The 14,197-nt window shown below is 39.6% G+C and overlaps 1 protein-coding gene across 13 annotated transcripts in view; it reads right to left on the reverse strand.

Annotated features, from left to right (window-relative positions):
- NUP98 (nucleoporin 98 and 96 precursor) overlaps nt 1–14,197 on the reverse strand; it is a 119,854-nt gene that overhangs the window by 99,849 nt on the left and 5,808 nt on the right. For 10 of the 13 annotated variants that reach the window (XM_047690392.1, XM_047690390.1, XM_047690394.1 and 7 more), the window contains exon 2: nt 1,316–1,419. In XM_047690392.1, the coding sequence (XP_047546348.1) occupies nt 1,316–1,391 (76 nt within the window). In that variant the 5' untranslated portion in view covers nt 1,392–1,419. Of the gene's footprint in view, nt 1–1,315; nt 1,420–4,314; nt 4,398–14,197 lie in introns of all 13 variants that reach the window. The other 3 variants (XM_047690383.1, XM_047690385.1, XM_047690384.1) reach the window with 1 other exon arrangement.

Genomic DNA, 14,197 nt, shown 5'->3' on the forward strand with positions numbered 1-14,197 from the left:
AACAAAGAAGGGGACCCTGGGTGGCTCAGTCCCTTAAGCGTCTGGCTTCAGCTCAAGTCATGATCTCAGAGTCCTGGGATCGAGCCTCTTGTCAGACTCCCTGTTCAGTGGGGAGTCTGCTTTTCCCTCTCTCCTCTGCCCCTACCCCACCCCTTGTGCCTTCTAATAAAATCTTGAAAAGAAAAGAAAAGAAAGAAAGAAAGAAAAAAAAAGATTCTCTCTCTGCCCCTCCCCCAACATCCCCCAAGGCTCATGCACATGCTTTAAAAAAAAAAAAAAAAAAATATATATATATATATATATATATAAAACATATATATATCAAGTACCTTCTATGAATGATCAAAAAATCATGAAAACTCCAAACTTATTTCTATTTCTTATAAAATTCTAACAAGATCTTATCCAGTTATTTATCAAAGAGAATTTGTTATAAGACCAAAGTATGAATAAAATTCCTATCTAAAACTATCAGAATGATTTTTTTCTTTTTAAAAATTTATTCAAGTATAATTAAGTGTTACAGTGTTTTAGAGTTTCATTAGTTTCAGAATCTGTATTTAAGAGTCTGTTTCTTCATATCTTTTTTCTTTGTTCATTTGTTTTCTTTCTAAATTCCACATATGAGTATAGGTCTTTCACTTATTTCACTTAGGATTATACCCTCTAGATCCATCCACATTGATACAAATTTTAAGATCTCAGTCTTGGGGCACCTGGGTGGCTCAGTGGATTAAGGCCTCTGCCTTCGGCTCAGGTCATGATCTCAGGGTCCTGGGATTGAGCCCTGCATCGGGCTCTCTGCTGAGCGGGGAGCCTGTTTCCTCCTCTCGCTCTCTCTCTGCCTGCCTCTTTGCCTACTTGTGATCTGTCAAATAAATAAATAAAATCTTAAAAAAAAAAAAAATCTCAGTCTTTATGATTAATATTCTACTGTATATATGCCACATCTTTATCCATTCATCAGTTCATGGACACTTGGGTTGTTCCCATACCTTACCAATAATGCTGCAATAAACATAGGGGTGCACATTTCTTTTTGAATTAGTATTTTGGTTTTCTTTGGGTAAATACCCAGTAGCGGAATTACTAGATTGTATGCTGATTCTATTTTTAATTTTCTGAGGAACCTCCACACTATTTTCCACAGTGGCTGCACCAGTTTGCATTTCCACCAACAGCGGGCAAGGAAGGGTTCCTTTTGCTCCACACCCTCACCAGCACTTATTTCCTGTGTTTTTTATTTCAGCCACCAGAATGGATTTGTTCTTAGTAAGAATAGCTTAAGTTTCTCCCCTTGTTTTGTAAAACTTACTCTGCCCAAATGTTGAAGTTGTGCCAAAGCCACCAGTGCCACCCCCAAAGGGTGTTCCAAATGACTTATTAAACATCTTCAAAATGAGTCTTTGCTTCAGCAAGCTGAAAGAAGAAAAAATTATCACCTTTTAAGGACCACAGAATACAAACTAATTCTTTCAGAAAATGTCACTGTACAAGTTTAGTCCCATCCAAACTACAGCATATTGTTCATTCTCACTCAATATCCTAGAACTCTATATAATAAAAGGACTTCTAAAATTGAGCTGAATTACTGGTACCATAATTTAAGGTTAAACTTCAGATCTCACCAACAATCATCCCTTTAAAACAAAATGTTTTTGGTTTTTTTAACTTTTTTAAAGTTCCCTTCTAATGAAGATTTTGGGTCCACTATGCCAGACCTAGGAGGTTATTCACAATACTGATTAAAAATTATAATGATATTCCGCTATCACAACCACCTGAGAAGGTAAAATTGTTGTCTGGCTGTTTTTGCATTATAAAAAGTTTTTCTGCCCTATTTGGGGGAGGGGGTATATAAAATGCTGTAATGGTAAATGTTCTTTAAACTATGTATGTCCCTCCCCCCATCTCCAAATCCGAGATTCTAGTGCCCTGACATTCTCTTTGAAATAACTTAAGACCATTCTTTATGGTCTCCTACTTACCTATCTTTGTCTGGGAACATTACAGAAAACCTTTGGTGAAAATCCCCCAACTCATACGAATGGCTCCTCTCCAGTATCAAAACTATGCACTTAATGAGTTGGACCAAAGTGTTCCAACAAATACGAAAGTTTGGTTTATGCCCCTCCCCAGATTTGCATAAAAGACAAGTTAAAGACAGTCTATTCAAAAGTAAACACTGTCTACCTATACCCTGAAACAAATCATACATTATATGTTAATTTAAAAAAGTAAACACTGTCCCTGATAAATTTTCCTTAAACTTAAGGTTATCTACTACCTCTTATCAACCAGCAGACAAGAAAATACTTAGTAAACTCTGTACTTTTAATATAAAAATCTCAGAAAATAGCCAATTATGCTTATCTGGATTTTGTAACAGGCAGGATGATTTTTCCATTATTTAAACATGATGGAAGAGTTTTTTTTCTTCTAGTAAAATCATACCCCATTCATATAATAGAATTAAACACTTGGAGGTGCTCCCCACAATATTCTAGTTACCCTTTAGTACTTTCAGTTATTCTAATAACCAAAACATGTTGTGCAACATTGGAAAAGATGAAGCTGTCCCTAAATACCTATGGCTTTACAAAAATCAACATTCTGCCCACTAAACTCCCCTAGTAAAAAACTCCAATACTTAGTTCTTTATCCCAACATCTGGGAATTTACTAATTCCAATTAAACAAAGCTCACTGAAACCAGTAGTTCAAGAGAGCCACAACAGAGTTAGTTTGCAAGCTTTTCAAAATAACCGCCCCTCCCCCAGGCCCCATTCTAGAGATGAGGACCAAATTAATTATGTCCAGGGTTGGGATGTAGACATTTGTATTTTGAAAGGCTCTTCAAGTGACTCTAATGCATTCTCTTGGAACCAGAGGCTATATTTCACGTAATCATTTCTCTTTTAGTAATGAGATCTGCTTGGAGTTTCCTGCCTTCTCAACTTAACAGGTGTCATGAAGTACAGAATGAGCCTTTCCCCTATTAACTGGCAACTTTTCTTCCCAGGGAAAATATTCTTGGAAGTACTTAGCAGAAGTCTAGACCTCTATGGTCTACCTATGTATTTGTTTTTCAACAGTTCATTTGGAATTGACAGCTGTGCTAGGGGTCAGATGTCTAGACAATTTCATTTTGACTGCAATCTCTCTCATACTGCTGTCTTGAGCAACAGCCCTATCACATCCACTTCACTCTCCATTGACTACATTTTTTGACCCATCATCAGCACAGCAGAAACTGTAAGGAGTAACAGTTATAACACTAAATTTACCATCCATTTTCTTATTCATCCCCACAACCAGCAATCTGTTCATGTACATCTGACATCTATACAGCAGATGTGTCAGGATTCAGAAGCTAAGTAATAGTTTTTTCTCTGTGACATTCACCCTTATATTAAAGATTTTAGTGTTAATTTGGGAACTAGGTTCTACAGGCCAAATCCATAGCTCCCAACAATCAAAACTTGCTTTTTAAAATTCTTACCCTAACAGGGGCACTTGGGTGGCACAGTCAATTGAGTGTCCAACTCTTGATTTAGGCTCAGGTCATGATCTCATGAGTCATGAGACTGAACCCACCCTGGGCTCCCCAGTCAGCGGGGAGTCAGCCTGAGATTCTCTCTTTCCTTCTCCCTCTGCCCCTTCCACCGCTCCCTCTAGGGCACACACTAAGATACATAAATAAATCTTTTTTTTTTTTTTAAGATTTTATTTATTTATTTGACAGAGAGAAATCACAAGTAGGCAGAGAGAGAGGAGGAAGCAGGCTCCCTGCTGAGCAGAAAGCCCGATGCGGGGCCCGAACCCAGGACCTGGGATCATGACCCGAGCCGAAGGCAGTGGCCCAACCCACCGAGCCACCCAGGCGCCCCTAGATACATAAATAAATCTTATTTTTAAAAAACCTTATCCTGGAGCGCCTGGGTGGCTCACTTGGTTAAGTGTCTGACTCTTGATTTCGGCTCAGGTTATGATCTCAGAATCATGAGGTCAAGCCCCTCTTTGGGCTCTGTGCTCACAATCTGCTTATCCCTCTCCCTCTGCTCCTCCCCTGCTCATGCTCTCTTACTCTCTCAAATTAAAAAAATCTTAAAAAACATAAATTTAAAAATCTTATCCTAACATAAAAACCTAACATCACATATATTTCATAAGGGATTTTAAATAGTAATAAAATATCCTAGGAAACACCTAATGGTTTATAAGCTTTTCTACATTATCTCAACAATCCTAAAATGATGTTATTATGCATCACTATCTGTATTTTAAGGATGAGAAAAGAGGATCAAGTGTTTACCCAGCCTCTCAAGGTCAAAGAAGTAGTAAGTGGTAGAGCCCCAGTTTAATCTATCTTCTGACTTCCCATGGACACCCTCAAGCCTAGGAGGGAACATACTAAGCAACAAAGAACATATTCAGTATTAAAGAAATTCATTGTATCTGTTCCAGACCTAAGCACAAGGGACAACGCGGGGACCAAATCCAATTTGGACTCCTGGGAAAAAAAGGTTCTCACTCAAGTTCAGCCTATCTTTTTGGGGTTCTGGCCATGATGGGCTTGGCTCAGTCTCAAGCCTGAGCATCCTGGGATTTAAGTGTTTTGTTTTTTTTTTTTTTTAATTATCACCATGGAAACAAACCAAGATTTTGGAAACAGCTTCACGATTTTTATCATAATTGCTAGAAATTGAAGAATGGCTAATGCAGTTAACCCTTTGCCCTTTAAACAAATCATTTTCTTGACTATGCTATGAAATGTCAGTGACTCAATGAAAGATGTCCCATTCTCTACACTTTCCCCTTCTAAACCTACTAATTCATTCTTTAAAACTTAGCCCAGGGGATGCCTGGATGGCTCAGTTGGTTGAGCATCCATCTCTTCACTTTGGTTCAGGTCCTAATCTCAAGCTCCACACTCAGAGAACAGTCAGCCTAAGATTCTCTCTCTCTCCCTCTGCTCCTTCCCCTCTCATGTGTGCACGTGTGCTTTCTCTCTCTCAAATAAAATCTTAAAAAACAAAAATCCTAGCTCAAGCTCAAATGTCATCCCTTCCATAAGCTTTCATAGCTCCTTCTAGCAATTAGTCAAGTCATTCCTCCAAGCTGACATAGCACATGATGATTTGTTTATAAGTATTCATCCTGACTCTGACTCTTTATGGTGGACAGTGTGATAATACCAACTACACAGATCTCCCTGTAAGAGAGAAGGATCTGTAGTCCCAGCTGGTACAAAGTACTACCGAAAAGAAAACCCTCAGCTACTGAAAAGCTGCCTTACTCAGTGTCATATCCTCTTCCAAGGATAGCCCACATGCAAAATGAGGCCCCTTCACTCCCACTTAAGCGAATTCTTTTTTTTTTTTAAAGATTTTATTTATTTATTTGACAGAGATCACAAGTAGGCAGAGAGAGAGGGGGAAGCAGGCTCCCCGCCAAGCAGAGAGCCCGATGTAGGGCTCGATCCCAGGACCCTGGGATCATGACCTGAGCTGAAGGCAGAGGCTTTAACCCACTGAGCCACCCAGGCGCCCCCACTTAAGCTAATTCTAAAGGATGCTTCCAGCTTCACATTCTCCACAGGATTGCTGAGGCCTTCATTAAAATAATACCACAATTTGGGGCACCATATATATAACAGATCAAACAACTTTTTGCTGGTTGTATTCAGCCATTTTGTGATCTCTTCCTTTTTCCAACCTCTTAAATGAAAAATTCTACCAAGAGTCTGCCTTTCATGGTATCCTTTTGTTCTGAGAATTCATCACACTTGATTTTATGTAAGAAGTTACTTCTAAAATAACTTGATCAGAGGCACCTAGTGGCTCAGTGGGTTAAAGCCTCTGCCTTCTGCTCAGGTCATGATCCCAGGGTCCTGGGATCCAGCTCCGCATCGGGCTCTCTGCTCAGCAGGGAGCCTGCTTCCTCCTCTCTCTCTGACTGCCTCTCTGCCTGCTTGTGATCTCTCTCTGTCAAATAAATAAATCTTTAAAAAAAAAAAAAGAATACATTTATAGTACCGTACTGTAATTATTGAAACAATTCCACATGTAAGTACACATGTGCAGTTCAAAGTGTTGTTGTTGGACGGTCAAGTGTACTCATTTTCTAAACTAATGATGATAACCACTAATGTGTTTTTTTAAACAAAGGCTGTATGATCAAGTTATTTTTTTTCAGGATTTTATTTGACAGAGATCACAAGCAGACAGAGGTAGATAGAGAGAGAAGAGGAATCAGGCTCGCTGCTGAGCAGAGAGCCTGATGCAGAGCTGGATCCCAGGACCCTGGGATCATGACCTGAGCAGAAGGCAGAGGCTTTAACCCACTGAGCCACTAGGTGCCTCTGATCAAGTTATTTTAGAAGTAACTTCTTTTCTTAAAATCAAGTGTGATGAATTCTCAGAACAAAAGGATACCATGAAAGGCAGACTCTTGGTAGAATTTTTCATTTAATTAAGAGGTTGGAAAAAGGAAGAGATCACAAAATGGCTGAATACAACCAGCAAAAAGTTGTTTGATCTGTTATATATGGTATATTTCACATATATATGTATGCATGTACGCAGAAATGTTTATGTATGTGTATTTACTATCACATACTAGCTGATAACATTTAAAATAGGGCTATGTCAAAAAAAAACAGATTTTGGGGGGCGCCTGGGTGGCTCAGTGGGTTAAAGCCTCTGCCTTCGGCTCAGGTAGTGATCCCAGGGTCCTGAGATCGAGCCCCCCGCATCAGGCTCTCTGCTTGGCAGGGAGCCTGCTTTCCTCTCTCTCTCTGCCTGCCTCTCTGCCTACCTGTGATCTCTATCTGTCAGATAAATAAATAAAATAAAATGAATTAAAAAAAAACATTTTGGGCCTCTCATAAAAAAACTAATGATTAAGCAAACTAGGGACTCTAATCATTTAGTAATAGTCTGGAGTTTAGTAGCAACTGCCCCCCCCACAACTTTGGTAAAGTGTAATCTCCAATGTGCCACAATGCCCACCCAGCATCACTCATTTCCATCAGCTGCCTGACCCCAACAGATTTTGAGTTTGTAATTTCTGATATAATTAGAGCAAGGACCCACATGTTTAAAACTGGAAAAGCAGTAAGTGCCAGGAAGCACAACAGGAAGTAAAAATTAGAATGTGAGCAGGAAACAGGAGGAAAAATTTGTGAGGATTTAGAATGTGAACTGGACCTTGGGGGACTAGAAAGACAAGAGAGGAAATGAGGACCAAGATAAATAAGGTACACAGGTAAGAATAGGTATTTGTGTACCTATCCTATCTGGCCTTGGATTTTACAACCAGAGCTTAGCTTCCCTCATCTAATAAGCATAAATAAATATACTTATCAGTTCATTAGACAGAGGTCTTTAACCTTAAATTATCCAACTGAAGAAGTAAATCAGAGCACTCTGCTATGTATGTACCCAGGATATGGTATCAAGAACAGGACACCACCAGAACATTTGGACAAAGTTATCTTAGAGAGTTATTTCAAGTAAAAGACGTTTAATGAAAAAAAGCAAATTGCAAAAAGATACATTTGGCAGATTATATAAAAAAGAAAAGAAAACACACTCTTATTTATTGATATGTATATACACAGTACGAGTAAAAGGGGAGACTATAAAAAATACATGAAAATGGTTGCCTATGGAGAAAGGAAGGTAAATGATATATGGGGCAAAGAATTCAGAAGACCCAAACTTATTCCTCATGTTTATTTCTTCTATTACCAGAAGCAACAATAAAAAAGATATAGAGGATGCAGATCATCTGTACTAACTCTATTCTCCCATTAAAAAAAGGGAGGGGGGGGAATGTTCACAGCAGCAATGGCCACGGTCGCCAAACTGTGGAAAGAACCAAGATGCCCTTCAACAGACGAATGGATAAGGAAGATGTGGTCCATATACACTATGAAGTATTATGCCTCCATCAGAAAGGATGAATACCCAACTTCTGTATCAACATGGAAGAGATTATGCTGAGTGAAATAAATCAAGCAGAGAGAGTCAATTATCGTATCGTTTCACTTATTTGAGGAGTATAAGAAATAATACCGAGGACATGGGGAGATGGAGAGAAGGGAGTTGGGGGGAAACTGGATGGGGAGGTGAACCATGAGAGACTGTGGACTCTGAAAAACAATCTGAAGGTTCTGAAGGGGCGGGGGGTGGGAGGTTGGGTGAGCCTGGTGGTGGGTATTATGGAGGGCACGTATTGCATGGAGCACTGGGTGTGGTACATAAACAATGAATTCTGGTACACTGAAAAGAAATTTAAAAAATTAAAAATTTTAAAAAGGGGGGGCGCTGGGTGGCTCATTCATTAAGTGTCTGCCTTCGGCTCAGGTCATGATTCCAGGGTCCTGGGCCTGAGCCCCACATCGGGCTGCATGCTCAGCGGGAAACCTGCGTCTCTCTCCCACTTTCCCTGCTTATGTTTCCTCTCTCGATGTGTCTCTCTCTGTCAAATAAATAAATAAATAAATAAATGAATGAATGAATGAATGAATGAATGCAGGGGCGTCTATCTAACTCAGTTGTCAGAGCATGTGACTCTTGATTTTGGCTCAGGTCACGATCTTGGGTTTCTGAGACTGAGCCCCACATCAGGCATGGAGCCTACTTAAGATTCTCTCTCTTACTCTGCCCCTCCCTCACTCACACTAGAGATCTCCCCCTCTCTCTTAAAAAAAAAAGGAGGAAGTAATGCTAGAGATTGTTGGAGTGGAACTTCTAAATCCATTTAAGTTCAAAGGCATAGCAAAAAAAAAAAAAAAAAGGTTTAGGAGCGCCTGGATGGCTCAGTCGTTAAGCGTCTGCCTTTGGTTCAGGTCATGATCTTAGGGTATTGGGATAGAGCCCTGCATTGGGCTCCCTGCTCGGCAGGAGGCCTGCTTCTCCCTCTCCCCCTGCTTGTGTTCCCTCTCTCACTGTGTCTCTCTGTCAAATAAATAAATAAATCTTTAAAAAATCTTTAATAAAATTTAAAGGCATATCACACATTCAAACCTTTATCCTTTTAAATATATTAACCTGTCCCAATGGGTTGCCTGGGTGGCTCAGTGGGTTAAGTCTCTGCCTTCAGCTCGGGTCCTGATCCCAGGGTTCTGGGATGGAGTCCCACATCAGGCTCTCTGCTGGGCAGGGAGCCTGCTTCCTCCTCTCTCTCTACTTGTGATCTCTCTCTCTGTCAAATAAATAAAATCTTAAAAATAAATAAATAAATAAATAAATAAATATATTAACCTGTCCCAAACTGAAATAGTAGCTAACATTTTAATTCTTACTATGTCCCAGGCACTGGCCTAAGTACACTTTACAAATTATCTCATATAAACCTCCCAAGAATCCAAAGATGTAGGTATTTTGATCTCTATGTTACAAATGGTGAAATTGAGCATGATCACAAAGCTACTCTTAACTATTAGCTGTGTGTATAGAGCCCAGAGCTCCCAGAGAAAGAACACTGGCAACTAAAGGTAAAATGACTTTGCATTCACTATAAATAAGAAAGCTATAAAACCAAAATTTGGCACTATTAATCCAGTCCTATCAGGAGAAAGAGACACTTCTCTGGCAAACATGACAGTTTCAATCATCAGAAAGGAAACTGCTCGCCCTTATGGAATGACAATTTATGTGGCCTAGAACTTTCCTGCAAAGATTAACCACTTCCTTTATGGATGGATGTACTTACACTCACTGCAATTTTTTTTTTTTTTTTTTGGTAAGACATATTTAGAAAGAAAAGATTAAAATGAAATAGTCCTATACAGAGAGAAACAATGCCATTAAATAATTTACTTTGTTCTTTGTGCTGATCTTTTTAAGAAGGCTCCACACCCAGCGTGGAGCCTAATATGGTTTAAACTCACTATCCTGAGATCAAAACCTGAGCTGAGATCAAATCAAGAGTCAGGCGCTTAAACCACTGAGCCACCCAGGGGTGCCCTGTGCTCGATCTTCTAATTAGTAATTCAGACTGTCAGATGTCTCAGTCAATTCCATGTCTGACTTTGGCTCAGGTCATGATCTCGGGGTCCTGGGATGGAGCCTGCGACTGGCTCCCAGCTCACCAGGGAGTCTGCTTCTCCCTCTCCCCTTGCCCCTCCCCCACCCTGCACTCTCTCACTCTTTCAAATGGATAGATAAAATCTTTAAAAAAAAAAAAAAAAGACTGTCAGATATAAGAAAGAGGAAGCCTTAATAACAGACATCAGTAGTCCAGTATTCCCCCACTATCCCAAATGAAGCTTAATAAACATTCAACTTTTGTGCACTTTGTGAACTCTAGTCTCCCCTTTTACTCGTACTGTGTATATACATATCAAGATCGACCTCAGTTTTCCTCCAGAAGAGTGGTGGACAGTCCCTGAAAGAGGGTAACAACCCAGCAATTGCCAACTTTAAGCACTATCTGAATGACTAAGCAAGCTTGCTGCTCTCTGACAACAGAAAGTTACACAACTGGGAAGTAATTTTCCCTCTCCACTTCACTGAGTTCTTTTGTACCAAACTCTTAAGTAAAGAACAAAAACAATAAATAACTGTTAGATGAATGAAGTACTACTTCCCAGCTTACAAAGTACTTTTTCATATATCCTCTCAACTAATCTTCACAAAAATACTAGAATAGACAGGAATTATCTTCCACAGTTAAACTGAATGGAAAAATAACTGTTACTTTTTGCCTTGAATAGAAAAGGGATAGGAGAGTTAGGCAGAATTCCAAAAAGTTAGCTTAGTCTTAATCACCAGATACCACATCCCAGCAAAACCACCTGCTATCCGCTTGTTTTACTGTATCCTTCCTATGATCAATCCCAGTTAAGCCATTCCTTTGTTAGAACATTCACTTTTCTCTAAAAACTATGTCCCTTTTTCTTTTTGTTTTTTAAAGATTTTATTTCTTTACTTAACAGAGAGAGTGACAGAGTATAAGCGGGGGAACAGCAGAGGGAGAGGGAAATGCAGGCTCCTCGCTGAGCTGGGATACCCAGGCACCCCCTCACTTTTTCTTTCTAAAAATTGATGTTCAGGGGCACCTGGCTGGCTCAGTTGGGGGAGTGTGTGACTCTTGGATCTTGGAGCTGTAAGTCAGAGCTCCAAGGTGGGTGTAGCAATTACATTAAAAAAAAAAAATCTTGGGGCACCTATATAACTCAGTCGGTTAAGCGTCTGCCTTCAGCTCAGATCATGATCCAAGTGTCCTGGGATCAAACACCACACCAGGCTCCCTGCTTCTCCTCCTCTCTCTGTCGAATAAGTAAAATCTTTAAAAACTGATAAATAAAATCTTTTTAAAAAAATTTTTTAAACTATTTTATTTATTTATTTGCCAGACAGAAATCACAAGTAGGCAGAGAGGCAGGCTCCCTGATGAGCAGAGAGCCCGATGCGGTGCTCCATCCCAGGACCCTGAGATCATGACCTGAGCCGAAGGCAGAGGCTTCAACCCACTGAGCCACCCAGGCACCCTGATAAATAAAATCTTTTAAAATTTATTTATTTATTTATTTGAGAGAGAGGGTGATAGCAAGAGAGAACATGAGCAGGGAGGAGGAGGAGAAGCTGGTTCCCTGCAAGGAGGGAGCCCGATGTGGGACATGGTTCCAGGACTCTGGGATCACAACCTGAGCTGAAAGCAGACACTTAATCAACTGAGCCACCTAGGTGCCCCAGTAATAAATAAAATACTTTTAAAAAGAAAGAGAAAAATATCTGGGGCGCTTGGCTGGCTCAGTGGGTAGAGCATGCGACTCCTGATTTCAGGATTTTGAGTTCCAGCTCCACACTGGGTGTAGAGATTATGTAAAAATTTAAAAAAAAAAAAAAAACATAAAAAATAAAAATTGCTGTTCAAGCCTCACCTATTCCACACTGTCCCAGATTAGACCCTCAGACTCTTATCAGTATAAAAACACATCCCCTTCCCCTCCCCCATTCCAAACATGATTACGTAAACTAATGCCTCTCAGCTGCTTTTAGTTATGCAATATATTTGTTGTCATACCAGCCCCGAGTGTATGAGCTGTTTGCTGCTCTAGTAGAAAGCATCTGGATTTTGCTTAATTTCATCCATTAAGGTATAAATTAATTTAAAATAATCTGTATTATCTAGTTGAGCTCCTTTCCTCGCAGTGCTGAGTAGCATTTTCATTCCTTTAACATAAGCTTCATTTGAAAAACAGAAGTAGTGAAAAGAGTACATCAGTTCTGGAGTAACACAAATCTGTATTTAAAACTCTCCACCACTTACTATCTTTGCAATTCTCTGAAAATCTAAAATAAACTCAAAAAAGTTAAAAAGGAATTTAAGAAACCCTGCCATTTGCTACTGTGTAACTGTACTTGCAGGATATTCAACCTTTCAGACCTCTACATCTACAACTAACAACAGGGATTATCCAGCCAACACTGAAGGACAAAGATGCCTCAGACTAGAGCTCCTCAAAAGTAGGTTTGTTTGTTTGTGTTTTCCTAAGATTTTTAATTTTTTTAAAAGTAACCTCTACACCCAAAAGCAGGGGTTTTTTTTAGCTTTTCAACAAATATTTTTATAATACTTTTAGTAAGAAAAACGTAAATTAATTTCCCCTCGCTCTAAGCCTTGACTACTCAATGCCCTGCTGGATCACCATACATAAAATGATTTCACAATACTTCAGTGTCCTCTAGTGACCATTTAATATAACTATAAAATACCACTGTAAACAAAGAAAAACAAACACTTGTTCCACACACACTGAGGTCACTCTGATCATTCTCTTCCACTCATCTCACCTCTCTAGTCTCCTTCCCAACAAGTCACCTTTAATTTACAAATCCAGGGGCGCCTGGGTGGCTCAGTGGGTTAAGCCGCTGCCTTCGGCTCAGGGCATGATCTCAGGGTCCTGGGATCGAGTCCCACATCGGGCTCTCTGCTCAGCAGGAAGCCTGCTTCCCTCTCTCTCTCTGCCTGCCTCTCCGTCTAATTTACAAATCCATTCTTTTTTTTTTAAGATTTTTTTTTAAATTTATTTGACACAGAGAGAGATCACAAGTAGGCAGAGAGGCCTGCAGAGAGAGAGAGAGGGGGAAAGCAGGCTCCCTGCTGAACAGAGCCTGATGTGGGACTCGATCACAGGACCCCGAGATCATGACCTGAGCCGAAGGCAGAGGCTTAACCTACTGGGCCACCCAGGAGCCCCTCCCCTATTTCTTAAGAAGATTAATCCACCAAGAAGGTGGGTAGACACCAGAAGTCTCTATGTCAAAGGAGCATGCAGAAATAAATAAGGTATGAAGTGATGAGTGAGCGCAACATGCATTCATGAAGCATGAACTGTTCCCTTCCTGAACAACAGTCCTAATTCAGTCAGTTGTTTCTTCTCTTGACTAGTGGTTTTAAAATATTTTTAGCTATGGAACCCAATACAGAAGCTGCTCTGGCGGAAGTAAAGAGGAATAGGTTCAGTAGAACTCTACCAGCAGAGTGCTTTCAAAGAACCGATATGAAAAATCACTGTCCTTTCTAGATTAGTAATTCTGAAAATGAGGTCTGAAGGCCCCTAAAAGGCCTTGAGACCTCTTTCAGAGTGTCCATGAAGTCAAAACTATGTTCATAACAATACTAAGGCATTATTTACTTTTTTTTTTTTTTTTATAACTGTACTAACCTCAGCACTAGGGGGCAAAAGCAATGGTGTATAAAACTGCTGGAACCTGAGCATGAATCAGGACAATGACCCAAACTATAAAACAGTTACTGAATTCTTCATTGCCATACACAGCACACACAAAAAATACACTTTCCTGAAAATGTCTTTGATGAAGTTGTAAAAATTACTGATTGTATTAATTCTTGACATTTCAGTACACATTTTAAAAAATATTCCGTGATTATTCTTTGAGAGAAAATGGTAAATACTCAAAAGCACTTCTGTACATGGAAATACAAGAGCTATCTCAAAGAAAAACACCTGTGTGATTACCTGAGTAGAAAGTTGAACCAGCTGATCTTTCATGGAACACCACTTTTACTTCAGAGAATAAATGACAAACTATAGTTATTCAGATTTGAAATGAAAATTAGAATTATGCCTGCCACTATGAGCTTGTCAGCTCATTCTTAAAAGACTTATCTGATGAGATGGGTGGAAATGTTAACAACTGTATAATTAAATTTGTCAA

Source organism: Lutra lutra, chromosome 10, assembly GCF_902655055.1.
Source record: "Lutra lutra chromosome 10, mLutLut1.2, whole genome shotgun sequence".
Lineage (NCBI taxonomy): Eukaryota > Metazoa > Chordata > Mammalia > Carnivora > Mustelidae > Lutra > Lutra lutra.